This window comes from Phaethon aethereus (genome assembly GCF_964289735.1).
Source record: "Phaethon aethereus genome assembly, chromosome: 8".
Classification (NCBI taxonomy): Eukaryota; Metazoa; Chordata; class Aves; order Phaethontiformes; family Phaethontidae; genus Phaethon; species Phaethon aethereus.
Genome location: NC_138584.1, coordinates 28,205,870 through 28,223,148, shown reverse-complemented (window position 1 = coordinate 28,223,148; position 17,279 = coordinate 28,205,870). Strand labels below are relative to the sequence as shown.

General features: G+C 35.9%; 1 protein-coding gene across 1 annotated transcript in view; it reads left to right on the top strand.

The window, feature by feature from the left end:
• The window catches only part of EPS15 (epidermal growth factor receptor pathway substrate 15), a gene marked incomplete at both ends in the record, with an annotated part of 50,167 nt that extends 36,613 nt beyond the window's left edge, over nt 1-13,554 (top strand). Inside the window, 12 exons of the mRNA XM_082003075.1 lie at nt 52-249; nt 2,216-2,413; nt 2,965-3,042; nt 3,405-3,495; nt 4,894-4,929; nt 5,808-5,944; nt 6,743-6,812; nt 8,013-8,089; nt 8,604-8,766; nt 11,350-11,528; nt 12,090-12,140; nt 13,408-13,554. Coding sequence (XP_081859201.1) covers nt 52-249; nt 2,216-2,413; nt 2,965-3,042; nt 3,405-3,495; nt 4,894-4,929; nt 5,808-5,944; nt 6,743-6,812; nt 8,013-8,089; nt 8,604-8,766; nt 11,350-11,528; nt 12,090-12,140; nt 13,408-13,554 — 1,425 coding nt within the window. The remainder of the gene's footprint in view (nt 1-51; nt 250-2,215; nt 2,414-2,964; nt 3,043-3,404; nt 3,496-4,893; nt 4,930-5,807; nt 5,945-6,742; nt 6,813-8,012; nt 8,090-8,603; nt 8,767-11,349; nt 11,529-12,089; nt 12,141-13,407) is intronic.
• Between the last annotated feature and the right edge of the window lie 3,725 nt (nt 13,555-17,279).

Below are 17,279 nucleotides of genomic sequence, written 5' to 3'. Positions count from 1 at the left end.
TGGAAGTGTTGGGGTTTTTTACTTGGCTTTGAAATATTGTTCATGCTTTAGATTGCCATGCTGAAGGCTGAAATAACAAGCCAGGAATCAAAGATTTCAGCGTATGAAGATGAACTGACCAAAGCTCAAGAGGAGCTGAGTCGCCTGCAGCAAGAAACTGCAGAGTTAGAGCATTGCATAGAGTCGGGGAAAGCACAGCTGGGACCTCTTCAGCAACATCTGCAGGATTCACAACAGGAAATCAATTCAGTAAGGCAGTGTGAAAGACCAAAAAAAAAAAAAAAAAAAAATTTTTTTTCCAGCTGGCAAACTTTAGTGTGGTTTTTCTTAAGGGGAAGACATTGTTTTCTTTTTTCTTCACTGTTTGCTCATGTCTTTCAGTTGCTTACACATGTGTTCTATGCGAGTAGTTGTTAGGATTCTTAGAGGCTGACTCAAGTCACTCAAGACACTTCATGATTTTTATCCAAGTTTTGTTAATAAAAAGGGATTATATATATATTATATTTCATAAATAATTTGTCTTAGTGTAATGAATAAAAAATGGGTAATGCATGTTTAAATTCTTTTATATACAGTAGTTATTTAAGCTTTCTTCCTCGGCTGTGGCCAGGGGCATGTTCTTGCTATTCTTTAATTGATGTGATGTCAGTATAAAATTACACATTGAGGGGGAAAAGTAAGGTGAAAGTAAGAATAAATTGGATTGAGACTAGATACTGAGAAGTAGAGAGATAGATGCACTGGTTTTTAAGCACTGCGCTTTGAAGCGTCTGCTGTTACGTTAAAGGAATGCTTTCAGCTGCTATCTGTAATCAGTGATATATAATTACTTCAGTGATGTGTTTAGCTTGCACACCCTTTCCTCATCGGTCTTTGACTTGCCAGCTGTCTAATATATTAGCCAGAGTCACATTGTTACAAAGTTAAAAACAAAATGAAAAGCCTTTCTATTAACTTTGAACCCTAGATATGGCTGACTTTTGGGTTGGTCATTTCATCCAATACATGATTGTTAACATGCTTGTTAACAATTTTTTTTTTTTCTTGGGACTTCTACTTCTAGTGTTCATGCAAGAACACTTTCTTCTGTTGAAGAGCCTCATAACACATTCATAATTTTAAAACTTGGCTTTGAGATTTAGAAACTGAGATGTAAACAAATGTGTTTTCCAGTGTTTCATCACAGGTAGAGAGAAGGTTGTGCTATTTCAATATTAATATACTAGTATGTTAGTGGTGAACTTGTGATGAACAGATTTGAGGCTGATAATGCAAGTGATTATGCTTGATTGTACTACAAACTTTTTTAAAAATTAGGTTTTATATTAGTACTACTGATTTTATTGCTCTTGGTTCACAAATAATGAACAATAGGCGCTTTGGTGCTTTAGGTGAGATTATCTAATGGTTGGTCTGAGGTAAATGAAGAGACCCGGTGCTGTCTTTGTTGCCATCTGACTTGACATGTGCAAGGCAATGAAAACTCTATTAGGTGACTGACCTACCAGACGTCAGTGGTATTTAGCCAGCTAAATATCTGAACTGTGTTCATCCTTCTGCATAGTCTGCCAAATCCATTAATTCCTTCATAACTGGCAGGTTGGTTGTAAATGTTTGCTGTGAGGCACTGCATTAAGCATATTGCTGAAATAATAATGTGGATGTAACTGCTTAGGAAGAAATACTGTGGATTTTGTAGACTTAAAAGGTCATATGGGAGAAGATAGTGAATTTGTAATTTTCCTTCTTGGAAGATGAGAATTCTGATAAAGCACCCTTTTTTCAATGTGAGTTTAAGGCAATTGCAAATACATAATTTCGGGGGGGGGGGGCAGGAAGCAACCACCACCAGAAAAAAACCCAAACCACAACCAAACAAAAAACCTCTGAAAGCTTTGCAACTCCTATGAGTTTGAGTAGAAACAAAGCAACAAGTCTTTATGTCGCCAGTCGCCAGTGATGCAGTCTGCTTCCTTGGCAAGAGAAGGTTCTCAGGTCTGTCCTTCAACCACATTACATCTCTTCTAATTCAGATTTGTGCTTATGTCTCAGATTTCACCCTTTGATTGAAAGAACATGGTTTTTATTATATTTGCTTTTGAAAACAAGAATTTCAGACATGTAACTGCCATCTTAACATTTAAGAGGAGGTGGTCATTTACTAGCTTCTGTGTACTGTCATACTGATGCATATACATTTGTTTGTTTACAGGTGCAGACAAAACTACTTGAGCTGAAAGAATTGGAAAATAACCAATTTAGTTGGCACTCTCAGCCACATAATACACTTGTTAATGGAACTGCGGATCATTCTAGTCTTAGCAACAGCAGCAGTGAAACTGCTAACCTTAATGAGAATGCTGAAAGGGAAAGTATAGCAGAAGATGATCAAATAAACAGTGTGTCTCCAGTGAGTAGTGTTTTGCCTGCTTGATCATGATGCAATGCAGCTGTAAAGTTGGAATAAGTTAAGAATGTGTCAAGATTGATTATGTTTTTAAACACTTGCACAAGTGAAATTTCAGGGTATTATTCTGAAGGACTATGTTTCAGCAGTCTGAAAGCTGATAAGCAAAAAAGGAGGCAATTTTAGCTTGGCTGGAAAGTGGCAATAAAAATTTTTCTGTATTTGTTTCAAAAGCAAAATATAGATTGACTAGTAGAATTAACATGAAAGGAGAGCAGCTGTCTCCAGTTGGTGCAACAAGAATGGAATAAGGAATAGTACAGAAAATCTAAGCTGTCTTGCTTTAAATGCCCCTCCATATGTCCCAGTACATTTTTGATTGATTTTTTTTTTTAACTTTCACAGAGTTTATGGAACACTTCAGTATGTTCTATAATAAGAATGAACCTCTTGAAGTATCCCTTAGTATATTCTTTTAGCTACTTAATACTTAAAATTATATTCTCTAGTCTTCTATTTACTTATTATGGTGAACTGCTTTTATCCTTGTATAGGTAAGGAATAGTCCTGAAACAACAGCCTCTGTTGTGGAAGAAGAGAAAAAGACCCCAGCTACAAGTATTACCAAAAAAGTGAGTTTGTTCAGACTTGGGAGAGGAAAAAGTAAATTTAAAAAATCCTAGTTGAACTGTTTCAGGCTTGCATCATGTCACTTGCATGATGGTTGTAAAACAATAAAGAAATAAAATTGTCACTTCTTAGTAATTTTTATTTAGAATGTGATACCATGAAAACATTTCATCTCGTATAGTAGGCAGGTTGTTGTTGAGAAATATTCTGGATCTCCACTGATAAATTATGTAGAATTCTAGGTGTCTCTCTTTTTCTCAGCTTTAAGAAACTACTAACTGGTAACACAAGAAAACATAAGTGTTTTCCATCCTGCGTGTCTTAAAAATTTAAAAGCTTTCTCTACTACTTTTGCATTGCCCAGGAAGATCCATTTGATGCTGAATCTCATCCATTGCCTGATTTAGTTTCTGAAGCCAGCTTAGAGTTCTTCCAGTCTGACCCTTTTGTTGGCAGTAAGTAAACTTTTTTCTCTAAGTGCAGATGTGCAGAAACAGGTCTTATATGAAGACATCTCAGACTAATCTTCACCTTGGAACTGGTCTTTATAGAATAAATGTGAAAGTGAGCGACAGGAGGTTGGAGCCAATAGCATTACAAAAATAGAAATGATAGAAAAGAGACTTTCAGGGTTCTCCTGTTTCTCCTTCCTTCATCTGGGCTTGAAGTGAAGTGCACCTTTCCCTTACTGCTTTTCCCCAGTACTTCTCCCACCCCCCTGACACTGAGGTCGCATTTTTGGTCTTCAGGGTGTGGGCATACTTGTGGTACATGTGGTGTCATTAATCTAATTTGCAGCACAGATCCACAAACAGATCAACTGAGGGTTCAGTGAGCTGTGGTGTGGGGAGGGTGTGGGTGGTTGAGAATGAATGGCTGTGGCCTACTTATGGGGAGTTAGGCACTCAGAAAAGGGTAATGTGGAACTGCACCACCTGTTCGTCTTGTGGAAGTGCTATGCTTTATTTTAGGAACTTGTCACTTACGAATGCTGTTGCTCCGATTTTATTTTTTTCCTTTTATGTTGGTAGAAGTGATCTGTCTATATGGAGCCACTTGGAGAAGGGGAGTTAATTTGGATTAACTGCTGAAGCAGATGTTTTCAGCCACATTAATGTGATGTTACATGCTTTCAGAATCAACATGATCTGATCAATTGCTTTGAAAGGAAAATAAGCTAAATTTGTTTAAGATCACATGCCTTCTGAAAGAATGGCAGTGCAGACTTAATACTTTTAATGAATAAATTAAACTAATTTAAAACAGCTTGAATGTTTCTGTGTAGATATTGCTTGCTTTTTGTTTATATTGAAGTAGTCCTACTTACAGCACATGACAAGGCCTTTCTTTCAGAGGAGAAAGGTATGTCTGTTAGAAGCCAACCTTTTGGGCTTTGTGTGCTCACTGTGTTCCAGGGGTAGATACCTACAGCTAAGAGACGGTACATCTACGTCTCTTAGATGTGGCTGAGGGAGTACAACCATGCATCCAGTACAGAAATGAACACTTAGGAGCTACTATCCATGGAGTCTGTAAGAATTAATCAAAACTGGGACTAAGCTTCTATCAGTGTTTAGCCTGGATTACTGTGGTGGGAAATACCACATAATGTGGGTGTTTACGGACAATAGCCCACAGAAATGCATCTTTGAGATGGCAGGTTTTGTGTGTGTTTCATGCTGGTAATGAGCTACTTGATTAATATTTGCTTCATGTAATGCTAGCTCTTGCCATTCCACTGAAAATAGTGAAATTATTCCTCTGAGAGTTCTTTAAATTCTACGTACAGAAATGAGTTGGATATCCAAAAAGACTTCAACTGAGTACATGCTTTTTTTTTTTGTCTAAAACAGGTGATCCCTTCAAAGATGACCCTTTTGGGAAAATTGGTAAGTAACTTCGTAACTTCTAATGTGTGTGTTCTTCTAAACGATTCCTACTAGAAGAGTACGTGGGAAAAACTGTTTCAGTGCAAAAAAAGGTGGAAATGACCCAAAAAGTCATAGATAGAGAGGATAGGTAGATATATGGCAGTAGCAGCTGGCCACTTGTGTTAAAGGTTTTCAGAGAAGCCCACTGCCTGTGAACTTCTCTCTTGCTGTTGGAATTATCCTTAGTTGGGGCTCAAGTATGTGAAGGTGGTGAACAGAAGGCCCCAAACTCCTGCTGTCTGTTCTGTATGCAAAGAAGTAGGACTGTACTCTTTTAAAGGCTCCTTAACTTGCCAACTTTCTCTAGAACTAAATACTGAAGAAGGTGGGAAGTGTCTATTAAGACTGACTGTATAGGCAATGTCATTGCATTATTTGCTTGGTGCTGAATGGAGTGACTGGTGACAAAAAAGCAAAATGGCCAGCAGGAAAGCTCTAGCAAAATAGCATGCACAAGGTGCTAAATAAAAAAAAACAAACATGAATTGTATTTGGGGCGTGAATAAGAGGAAGGTAGGAAAGTTCTGAGAAACACTAGGTTTTGTAAAATGCTTGATTGTCAGGGGGCTTGGTTAAAGAACCTAGATGCTCAGATGGTTCTGGAACTGAACCATTGGCACTGTGCAGAATTTTTCATGATATGCAGAAAATGTTGGCCTGTCTAATGTTTTGAATCACAGAATACAAATTATTCTGAGATTAATTTCATACTTCAAAGATCCTTCATCTTAAATGTGTCACCTTGCAGTATGAAAAAAGCATTTTAACATTCAGGTTTTTAAAATATCAAGCTAAGTAAAGCTAGCAGAAATGTTAATGAGATGTTTACCTTTTAGATCCCTTTGGTGGTGATCCCTTCAAAGGCTCAGATCCTTTTGCAGCTGACTGTTTTTTCAAACAGTCCTCCACTGATCCTTTTGTGACTGCTGGCACGGATCCATTTAGCGCTGCAGACAACAGTAATAATATCACAGTAAGTTTAATAGCATATCTTTTATTTCTTTCTGTATATGATTTGGACATATACGTTGTATATTTGAACATGCCTTGAAATGCTGATATTCAGTAATCGCATAGATAAAAAGTTACCTCTTACCCCATGGCTCTGTCTTGTCTTTTTTTTGTATGTCCTATTTTCTAGAAATAGTCACAGATGAAATAGAAGTAAAAATACAAACATTTTTTAAAATGTTTCAGTGTGGAGTTTCATTGCTCCACAGATAAGAACATTTGAAAATAATAAACTAAGCTCTGATCTGCATAATGTGCACACCATGTGGAGAGGCAAGGACACCACTGTTAGGTGCAGCGATTTCTCACGATCTTGGCTGTTTTGGGTTCACCTCAGGTACACTCTACAGCCACTTAACTTTCTAATCCTAATCGACATGTAAGTTTAACTTTTATAGATGTATACGTATATTTTATAAACAAAATTGGAAGTGAGGCATGAACAGAAGCAGCACTGAGAAGGAAAGAAGATGGCAAAAGGAAGTAGACAAACTTATGACATGAAAAATTTCAGGTTCCTAGTTCATTTGTCTGTCAGCCCTAAATATTACCTTGTCATCAAGTTCTGTCCTACATCGGAGGAGGTTTAATGCCCAACTCTTACCTTATTATAGGCTCGAGACTAATCAATAACTGCTCGGCTATAATGTGAACAGCATATTGTACTTCTAAACTAAAATAAATCGTGACTGTGTTCTTGGAATGAGGAATCATTTATGCTGAAAAACAAATTTCCCTCCAAAGGAATTTTTTATTTTAGACAGAGATATCGAAGAAGAATGACCCTTTTGCTCCTGGTGGAACAACCGTTACTTCATCAAATGATCTAGGTAAAAGTAGATTATACATATCAGACTTCTTGGGTTTTATTTTTATTTCCTTTTGCTTTTTTTTTTCCCCTGGTGTTTTAACTGAATTTGTGATGGAACATTTTAGAGATTTCCTACATTTTCAGAATTTTCCTATAAAGTACGACATAAGGTGCAAGTTTGCAGGGGGTTATTTTTATAAAACAAAACTGTTTCATTATCTTTAGTGCATATCACTGAAGACTGATTCCTCAAAAAAGTTCCTCTGCCTTACCTAAAACAGGTGAAATATCCTGATCTAAGTGCTTGGACTATTTGAATGGTTTGTACTGCTACCCATTAGGGTTGTTTTTAGAGATTTCATATCACTTTCTAAGTAACATACAAGATGGCTTTGTACTATTGAGATGCGGGATAGAGTAACTACTTCATCAATAATTTTTACTGTTAAAGTTTGCTCCTTTTGTCTTGCTATGACCCACTCTCACCTGAGGGCCAACGATATTTTAGGGAAGATTCTAATCTCTGTTTTCCGAATTTGGCACTGACAAGTGGTAATCTAAAACATGAATCCACCTGCAATTTTGTATTGTAAACCTGTTCAGTTTAACTGTAGGGAAAAAATGCTGTTTTCTAGAGATGCTGAAGTGAGTATTGGCAAAGACAGTGCACATCTTGCATTATAGTAGAATAGCAGTTTTTACATATTTTGAGGCACATAAGAATGAAAGGGTACTGTTGAATTAGATTGAGATGTTAGGAGGTTTAGATACTTTATTCCGCAAGTGGGCCTACAGTCAGAAGTGAGTTATTGTTCATGGTCTTTTATATACACACACACACACATATATATGTTTGTTTATGTATGTTTATGGTTGTATGCACACAAAGAGTACCTAGATGTATCTCAACAGAACATCCAGTAGTATGGTTATTTGATACTTTCACTGGAATTGAACTTTTTTAATGTAGGAAACCAGAATACCAGTATTTCTTTTGAATTATTCCCTGTTCAGGAGAATTGTTATTCTTAATTTGTAGTTGATACTTAAGAGTTTTTGTAAAAGCTACTTAAAGTGCCCACCTCATAAAACATTTCACTTCAATTAGTCTATGCTGCAAAATATGTAACAGTTGCTTTTATTATTGTGAGATTCTTTTTAATCTCTTTAGTTTTTAACTTTTAATCACATTCTGTTTGCTTGATTTCTGTGTATTTAGCTACAGACCCCTTTGCCTCTCTGTTTGGAAATGAATCCTTTGGAAGTGGCTTTGCTGACTTCAGCACACTGTCAAAGGTAATATGAAGCTACCGCCACTCATAGAAAATGCATGAAACTCTGCAGTGACAAGATACAGCTGACTCTCTCTACCGACAGTTTTATTAGTTTTGACACTTGACTTTTGACACTTTTTCTTGAAAAAGAGATCTTTGTAGTAAATTGTCCTGCAATTACATTGTGAAGAATGTAGTGTGATCTTTGTGGCTTTATAAGTACTTTCTGTGTATTTGAAGTGATACTATAATTTTTTTTTTTTACTATTTTCTGAGTTTAACAGGGAAGGTATTACTTTTTGCATGTATAACTCTACTCAACTTTATATTGCTGTACACACTAACAATTCCTCATTTTTCTCTATTTTCAATCTCCTGGAGTATGTGGATAATACGTTGAAAACCAAACACAAACATTTTAATTTTGTGTCAGTCCAAACTTTCAGTTCTAAATAGATGCTGCATTATTGAAAAGAAGGGAAAGTATTAGTAGAATTGCACTGAAGATTTGTATGTTGCTGTTCTCTTTGTTGAAGGCCAACAATGAGGATCCTTTTAGCTCTTCCACATCAGGTTCTGTCAACAATGTGATCATAACTAAAAACTTGTTTGAGGAATCACCAGCTAAAAATGAGGATGTTCCTCCTGCACTGCCCCCTAAAACAGGAACTCCTACAAGGCCCTGTCCACCACCACCTGGTAAGAGCTGATACTGAGATGCTGTTAACAATTAGCTTCTTCAATACTGGCATTGGGACAAGAATTACGAGGGGATGGTGAAGTGTCCGAATTTAGAATGAATTAGCAAGATGTGAAACAAGTCTGTTCCTGATGTGTTGGTGGTTTCCTCAGAGTTAAATTCTGCATGGCGTTTGGGATCATAGTTCGTTTTTTGAAAAGAGAAAGGATTTAGAAAACAGGAAAAAACAGAGTTATTACAAGTACCTGCAAGAACGTAGCACGGCTGCAAATTAAATGGTTACTAATGTGATACATTGTGAATCTTGCATTAAACTATGCTTAAAGTGAGAATTCAGTGTGTTTTATCCATTGCAAAACTTCTGGTTTTAATGCAGAATGAATTAAATAAGGTTAAATGACTGTCTCGGGTTTTCAGATTAACTTTTTCCAGGTGGCCTTCCCAGAGGTCTGTAGCGGTAAACCTAGCCAATGTCATAGCGATAAACCCAGGTTTCCTGTGCTGTTTTCTGTTCAGTGATAGCGGAGTCCTCTGGTCTACACCATGACACAAACCACTCTGCTTTCCAGAAAAGGCCGTGATTATTAAAGATAACAACAGCTTCTTGTGGTTGCAACAAGCCCGTGTTACAACAGACTCCTCGCTCTCAAATTTTTTTGCATAGATTGGAAAATATATTACTAGTATTCCTTTTTAAGTTTCTGTCTTTTGTTTCATTTTCTTTAAAAACTTCTGCATCATTTTTTCACTATTACACTATATGATTGAATCTTAAGGTGTTTGGGAAAACTGTAGCATGAAACTTAAACATGCATTCATTTTTTTCCTCAAAAGAAGGGGAACATGGCAAATGTCAGAGTATTAATACTAAACTTGACACTCATCTGTTTAATTTCTGATGTTGATGTGAGATCTGGTTCATGCTTACGCCGCGCAAGTAATCAGTTTCATTGTAAATAACATTAAAACAGCTGACAAGTGATAATTTGATTGTTTGATAATGTTTCCTCTTACGGTGGTCCTTATTTAAAACAAAAAAAGGGATTTCTGACTTCATAGTATGGGAGTGGCTATGACGTGTACAGATCCACTTTTAGAATGCAAGCTTCTAGTGGCAGAACAGCAGCATCCTTATCAACACAGGACTAGAAAAGAAGTGGCCTGTTTTGATTTGCACATATTACAAATGATGCTGTGGTTATCTTGATAACCATTCCCAATAAATTATTTTCCTACTGGAAATAAAAAATGGAAATACTTAAGTGTATTTGTTTTTAATTATTCCCTTGGTCTGATTCAAAACAAGAGAATGCTTTTTCAAAGAAATACCGCAAAATTTTTGTCTTAACTTATCACGCTGCTGGACAGTGTGCAGCAAAGCTGTTTGCTTGCCTCTGAAATCCGTTGCATTTCTAGATACTGATTAGTACCCTCATGTCATGATTTTTTGGGCAGATTGGAGATTGTATACTTCATATTCTTATACTTATTAATTCTTCCCATGTAGAAATAAAATTCCCTAAATGCCATTTGGAGCGGCTTCTCCCACATTATTCAAGAAATAAACGTGTGTTTTTTGCCAGTAATAGAACGTCATCAGTGAGTGAGAGCAAGGTTATCTGATAAGTGTCTAAATAAATTGTACATTCCCGAGGGGGTATTCTCTAAATCATTGCCAAATTAGAATCTCTTCTGGTCTATGAAATAATTTTTAGACTAACTTGCCACACTGATATGCAAAATAATAAGCACTTTCGTTCGATTCTGCAGTTTTAATCTAAAATGGCAACAGAAGCAAGTTTTAAAATATGACCAATGTCAAACCACTTGCAAAACCCACTAGTTGAATTCAAGAAACTGCAGAGAGACCTTTTTTGTCAGCAGTAACATATGGAGAGAATGGCAGGATGAAATTCAGCTCCCCTATTCTTGGAAGTATTTGGGTTAATGTCTTCAAAGGTGTTGAAAGCTGTCTGGGGTTAAGCTGAAGAAGGAACAATATAAGTGGGGGCTTGTGCCTGACTTTGTATCTGCAGCTACTTAGACAAGGGTGAACAAAATAGTTAAGCCTGTGAGTGCTTGTTACCATACTCCTTCATTCTGTTAGTTTAAAAACTACAGAAATTCCATATTAGCATAATGAGAGGACGTGCTGTTTTGAAGACTTACAAATATATTTCTGGTCTCTGAATGAAATAGTGTTACCTTAATCCAAACTAATAATAAAAGAGCCTTGCTGGAATTATCATGGACAGTTGGTAAGCAGAAGGAAAAAAAATACCGTGCTGATAGAATAGGGGCTCAAAACTGTTAGAAATTCTCTTCCCCAAACAGTTAATGATTCAAGAACACAGTTATGTACTAATTAACATGCCTGTGTCCTTTTATCTGATTACCCTTTACGAAACTATGGACCATACCCTCATTTTTTAAATTGGCAACCCTGCCTCTGAAGTCATTGCAACTCCACTAGTTTACTAGAAGAGGTTGCATTCCAAGTAGCTTTTGAATTTGTTTTTTACTATTTTTGGCATGTTATTACCTGCTATCTTAAATTCATTTTAAATTCATTTTAATCTAAGGGAAAAGACCTATCAATCAAATAGACTCTTCAGATTCCTTTAAACCGAGCGATCCATTTCAGCCTTTCCCCACCCCAGACATTCCCAAAGAACAAGAAGCAGATCTATTCTGTGATCCATTTGCTCCCACCAGCATCAGTAAAGAGGCTGACCCCAACAATTTTGCAAACTTCAGTACTGTGAGTAAACACTTTTTACATTTGTTTCAGTATAATGACAGCTTTGAATTGTTCACACTGAAGTCACCAGTCTAATTTAAAAGATTAAAACACATCCCATGCACAAAAGGGATATGGCTTCCAGTTAAGACACTATTTACATTTAGTTTACAGCTGAGGCTGTCCTAAAACAAAATACTGCAAAATGTTGTAGTTAATGTTTAAATTGCATTGCTTTTGTGAGTTTTTTCATGAAGGCCTCCTAGCTTTTAGAGAATAGGACTTCTTAAATATCTATGTTACAGGGATTATCCATTTTAGCAGAGCATGCAGAAGCTTTAAATTACCTATCTGTAACAAGCACACTGTTAAACTATCCAATTAAAAATAAATCAAAAGGTGTGCTTTTAATTTAGCTGTCACTGAACCATTTGGTCATAATTTCAATGTACTGAAATACTGATAAACAGCCTCATAATGGTGTATGTTAATGAAACACAATTTGGTGAGTTTTTAATGGCTAGTAAATTCCAGACTTATGTACAATGAAGTAAAAAGTAGTAAGTGTCTCTTTATAACCAGAATCCATTTCATAGAAGTCGTGGTGTCCAAGCAGTAGAAGCAAATCTAAAGGTTTGTGCATGCCTATATATATATTTTTTTTTTCTTTTGAGCTTTTGCAAATAGGAGTTTTGAAAGGCATCATCTCACTTTCAAGCTTCGGTAACTGTTAAATGCAATTTGCATTTACAGTATCTTGATCATACTGCTTTTTTTTTATTTTCAGGCCTAATAAACTTTGTGCTTGATTGAAGTAAACTGAGGATTGCCAGGCTCTCAAAATTGACTTACACTGGTTGATGTGTCTTGTAGCATGATAATTTCTGAAATGCTGTTATTGATCACTGTATTAGAGGGACTGAGAAGCTAGTTTGCAGGAAAGAATGTGAAATGTGGAGGAGAAAGCAAAAATGTTCATTATCTTTATGAAGGAAAAAGTGTACTTTTCCAGCTGCAATTACTGAAAATACTAAGTGAACTCAAGCTTTTCTACATTTATTTCCCAAAGCAGAAACTAGCTAGAGTATATTATGAAAACTGTTTCAGACTTAACATTGGGACCTTCATGAAGACATGGACTTCACCTACCTCTTAGCTTTTCTGCATGCTGACTAGACACAAACTTCTGCATAATCTTTTGTATTTTATTTAAGATAATACCCTTCACTGTGTCTGATTTATAATGATTGTAACACAGAAATTTTAGTTCACATTCTGTTTACATCAATATACATGGAAAGCATCTGTTCTTTTTTTTTTCCTCTTGTATCACACTGACCTTTCTCTATATCACTACTAGGCTTCTAACTGTATGGTTACCTTATTATTTTGCTGCTGCTTGGTAGAAGTATTTTTTATCTGCACAATTAAAAACAGTCATTCTACAGCTAATTTTTGCAGTCATTGTCACATGGAAAAATCACCCCTAATGAAAGTAGGGTAAATCAGGATGTCCCGCAGTGTGGACAGGGGTGTATTTTGCAAAATATTCTCCTGATTTATTCAAAATTTTTCTTAAGAAACTGGTTTTTATCCACAATAGTTTGAATTTAAATTATAGCACTTTGCTCAGTAATGTTTTTGAAACTTTAATACTGAATTTTGAAACATGGCATATTTCATAAAAATACATCAGTTGAATGGCTTCAATGCAGTTCTTAATAGTTAAACCTTAGGCGAAGCTGATCATAATAGTGCATTAAAAGTAAAATGCTAGTAATATTTGAAGAGTATATACAATATTTTGAAAAACTGTAGTTGTCCCTTAAACTAAGGACTTGGACAGTATTAGTTATCATTGTATGATTAATCTGGTTTATTTTGTCTTTTAAAAATGCAGTATTCTACTGAGGAAGACATGATTGAATGGGCTAAGAGGGAAAGTGAGAGAGAAGAGAAAGAAAGATTGGCAAGACTAAAACAGCAAGAGCAAGAAGACTTGGAACTGGCTATTGCACTCAGTAAATCGGAAATATCAGAAGCATGAAGTTTAGAATAAGATTTTTGTCTTATGTCAACTGTTTTGTCCCTTTTCCTGAATACCTAACCTATTTAAATGTTAATTGGAAAATACATATATACAAGAAACTATGAAAGGTTTTTAATTTCTGAAAGTGGTGTGAATATTTCTGCTAAATTCAATCCTTTTGGTTATTGTTTGAAAAAACTGTTAAATTTAGCATTCAGTTTCTCTCAAGTTTTCAGGACAACGAAGTACTTTTCCCAGCTGTAAGCAAATCAGTTTAAAATGCAGGTAGTGAGATTGTAGTCTGACTGTAATCTGTCAGCAGTTGGTAATTGAGCATAAAGTGAACATAGCAATTATTCTGCCATGGCTGACTGTCTCCCATCAAGCAGTTAGTCATTTGAAACCTTTTATCCTTCTAAAAGACTTTAGTAATGCCAGAGTTGTGGAGTGCTTTACTTTATACGTATGCATATAGATTTTTCTCTTCATTGAAGGGTCTACATTTGGGTTTGAAATAACAATCTCCGTGAAGTCTAAGTCAGAAAGACTGTGTCTTTCTGAAGCCTTTAATGCTTTTCTTGCAAGGTCATAGGTTTTAAGACAGACCTGTTATTTTGTTTTGTAAAGCAATTAAGTTGAAGATTCATGTGCATTTGCTGTTGGCCAACATGACTGTCAAATTACGAGACCCCACTGCTATTTGAGCCACTTTTGCCTGTGAAGTACGCAGCTGAACTGGCAAATTAATAAGTTCCATTTGAAATAGGATTGAGAATACAAATAAAAAACAGGTAGTCTGAATTTTTTTTTTAACCACAGTTGTTTTCTGTATATGTAATTTATTGAATGCCAACTGATAGTTGCACCTTAAACTGAATGATTTCTTTATGGTCACTGAGTCAGAGTAGGATGGATAGAATGTTAATGAAAATAACTTAATGAAAATAACTTATTCATTTTGAAAGAAGATCATTCTGCAGAATCAGTTTCATTAAATAATTCCAAAAAGAATAATCTTTTGCCCTATCTAAGAAAAATGGGTGGCAGCAGCATAAAGAGATTTTTTTTTTTTCTTGCACTTTTAACCTGTGGTATTTCTGTTGAGGAAATTGAAGCGTTTCAACACACAGCACTGAGGGGGGGGGAAGGGGAGAACTCAGCCATGCTTCAGTATATTTAAGCTCTTCCCATTACCTATCAGTGCTGCTGTTGTGCAAGTTTGAGAGTAGTTTCCAATTTTTCCAGAAAAATGGGTAACCTGACTGGGATGTTTTTTCTTTTGCACTGGGAAATGAGCATTTAAACACCTGCTCAAAAAAAGTAACTTAAAATTTTGCAAGTATTAAATAGTTATAACTTATCTATACATCTTTGTAATGAGTGTACACTAATCTTGCAAATCATATGCTTAACTGGGTTACATAGTTTCTTATCTTTTGTTAAAAATGTATACTCAGTGGACCAACACAATATTATATGTATATATTATATATATATTCCTGCTTTCCTTTATGGAATTTAAAGTTTTGAGTCATTTGATGTTACATTTCATGTTACTGACTCTGACTATAGTACTTTTACTCAGACTACCAACAAACCACTGCTGTGAGCTAAATGGCATTACTTTATGAAGTTTTAACTGTTTTTTTAAAAAAAAACACTTGTTCAGGTGGGATTAGCCTCTATTTATAGACTTCCCTTTTGTTTAAAAATTCTAACAATAGCCTGTAATTATGAAGAAATAAAGTTTAAGTACGTAAGTATGAACTGTTTGCCTAATTTCTTTAAAAGGGTGCTGTGAGCTGTAAAAGCAACACATAAATGTAATGCAAACAATATAAAGTGTTCTGATTTGTGGTCTGATGGGAGTGGATTAATTTTCAGAGAAAGAAGTTGCCTGAATTTTGAGGTTAGCTGAAGTGCACGCTAATCCCAGCTGTCACTTGCTTCATTAGGAGTTGTGGCAGCTTTAGAGAAAATTCAGGCTACTCCTGTCCCAAGATTTTTGCCTGTACAAGGGTTGCAGAGCCCAAATGTTTAGATACTTAAGATTTATCTGTGAAGATATGTAAGCATCCTCTACTGGCTGCTGTCAACATACAGGGCTTAAGAGATCTTTAGTTTGACCAAGCATATATGGCTCTTCTAAATATGTCTGCCAGCATAATGTCTCTTCCATGTCAAGGTGTAGACTGCTTGGTCAGAGGTTTAGGGGTTCCAGCAACCATTTACATGTGTTTTTGATCCTTTTGTTATAGCAGTGCTAGATTTTAATATACTCATCTAAGCAGACCCAAATATCTTTGCTTATTTTCTTTTAATGAGACATCAGTTGGATTAGGCAACATAATATCTTCATTAATTTTATCAGGTTCACACACGTTGTGGCTATCTGAAACTTTTTGCAGACTGTCCCTTTTTTTTTTTCCCCCCCCCCAAGTCCCCTGTCAGCTTTCCATCTTGGGCACACTTTGCCTCTGTGCTGTTTTCGGCTTTCTCTCCCCTCCAGATTGTGTGCAGTCCATTTAACTCTTTATCATGAAATTGAAGATGGTTGCTAATCATCTTGAGTAATCTGATATCCTCGTCTCACTGTCTTTCTCTAACTTCCTATACTATGAAGTTGTAACTGTCATGTAAAAGTTCCTATTGCATTCACAGGATATTGCACTCAAAAGATTGAAGATATTATCTAATGTCTAGCAGATGAATTGGCCACTTGACAGTTACATTTCCAATACAAGTTATCTGCAGCAACTTAACTAGAAACTACATTGGAAGAATGTACTGGGGATTGATGTTATGTCTGTTATGTTGCTGTGAAGTATTGACGAGGAATGAAATGGCAATACTTTATTGCCATTAAATAATGGGCTTAATGAAGGAACTGACAAGTCCTTCCGGGTTGACTTCTAAGTGGAAGTTCTCTAGAAAGTGGTCTGCTTCTGCCCAGTGGCCTTTAAGCCAGGAGACTTGATGTGACAGAGAATAGTAACTCATCAGCTTAATACTTAAAAGCTGTTGTATTAGACCTCAGTATTGGACTTACCGGTTTCTTTGGTTTGTGTGGACTTCTTGCCATCCTTTGCAACCCACTGTATGTCGCCTCTTCACAGAAATGGCATCCAGCTGTCAGAACCATGTTGCCTAGTGTTGTTTCCCCACTAAATTCTTAACAGTTTTCATTTAGCTACTTAAATCTAAATTGATTGTTTCAGAATTTGAATATTTGGCAAAGTTATAATTTTAGTATTCGACTGTTTTAGTCATGCTTCAGCCCAAATCTTCAAAATGGTTGTGTGCATGGATGTGCGACCTCATGTTTTTGCAATACTGATGGAATGGTACTTTAGATGATAATGTTTTTAGATAATATAGAGCATACAGGTTTAATTTATAAAAGGATAGAACTGGAAAAGTAATGTATCTGTTGAACACATTGACAACTGAAGTCATACATCTTCTCTTTATGGAATTCCATATCATGTCAGTGAATACACTTACATTTAATTCCATTGTTAGAGTGACATGAAAGTTGCCTTTCAGTTGTAGCCATTTTTTTTTATCATAAGAGGGAAGAGGATTTGTTTGCCTTGTGCGATTATAAAACACAAGAAAATGTCAAGTTAAAGGCAGATAGTCAACAATTTATACTGGAAGCAGACAGGCAGTAATTTTCCCAAACTGAAGATCTTTCTTGATCCAAGTTTGAAACTTACCCTTCGGGTAGGTAGAGTGGAGTT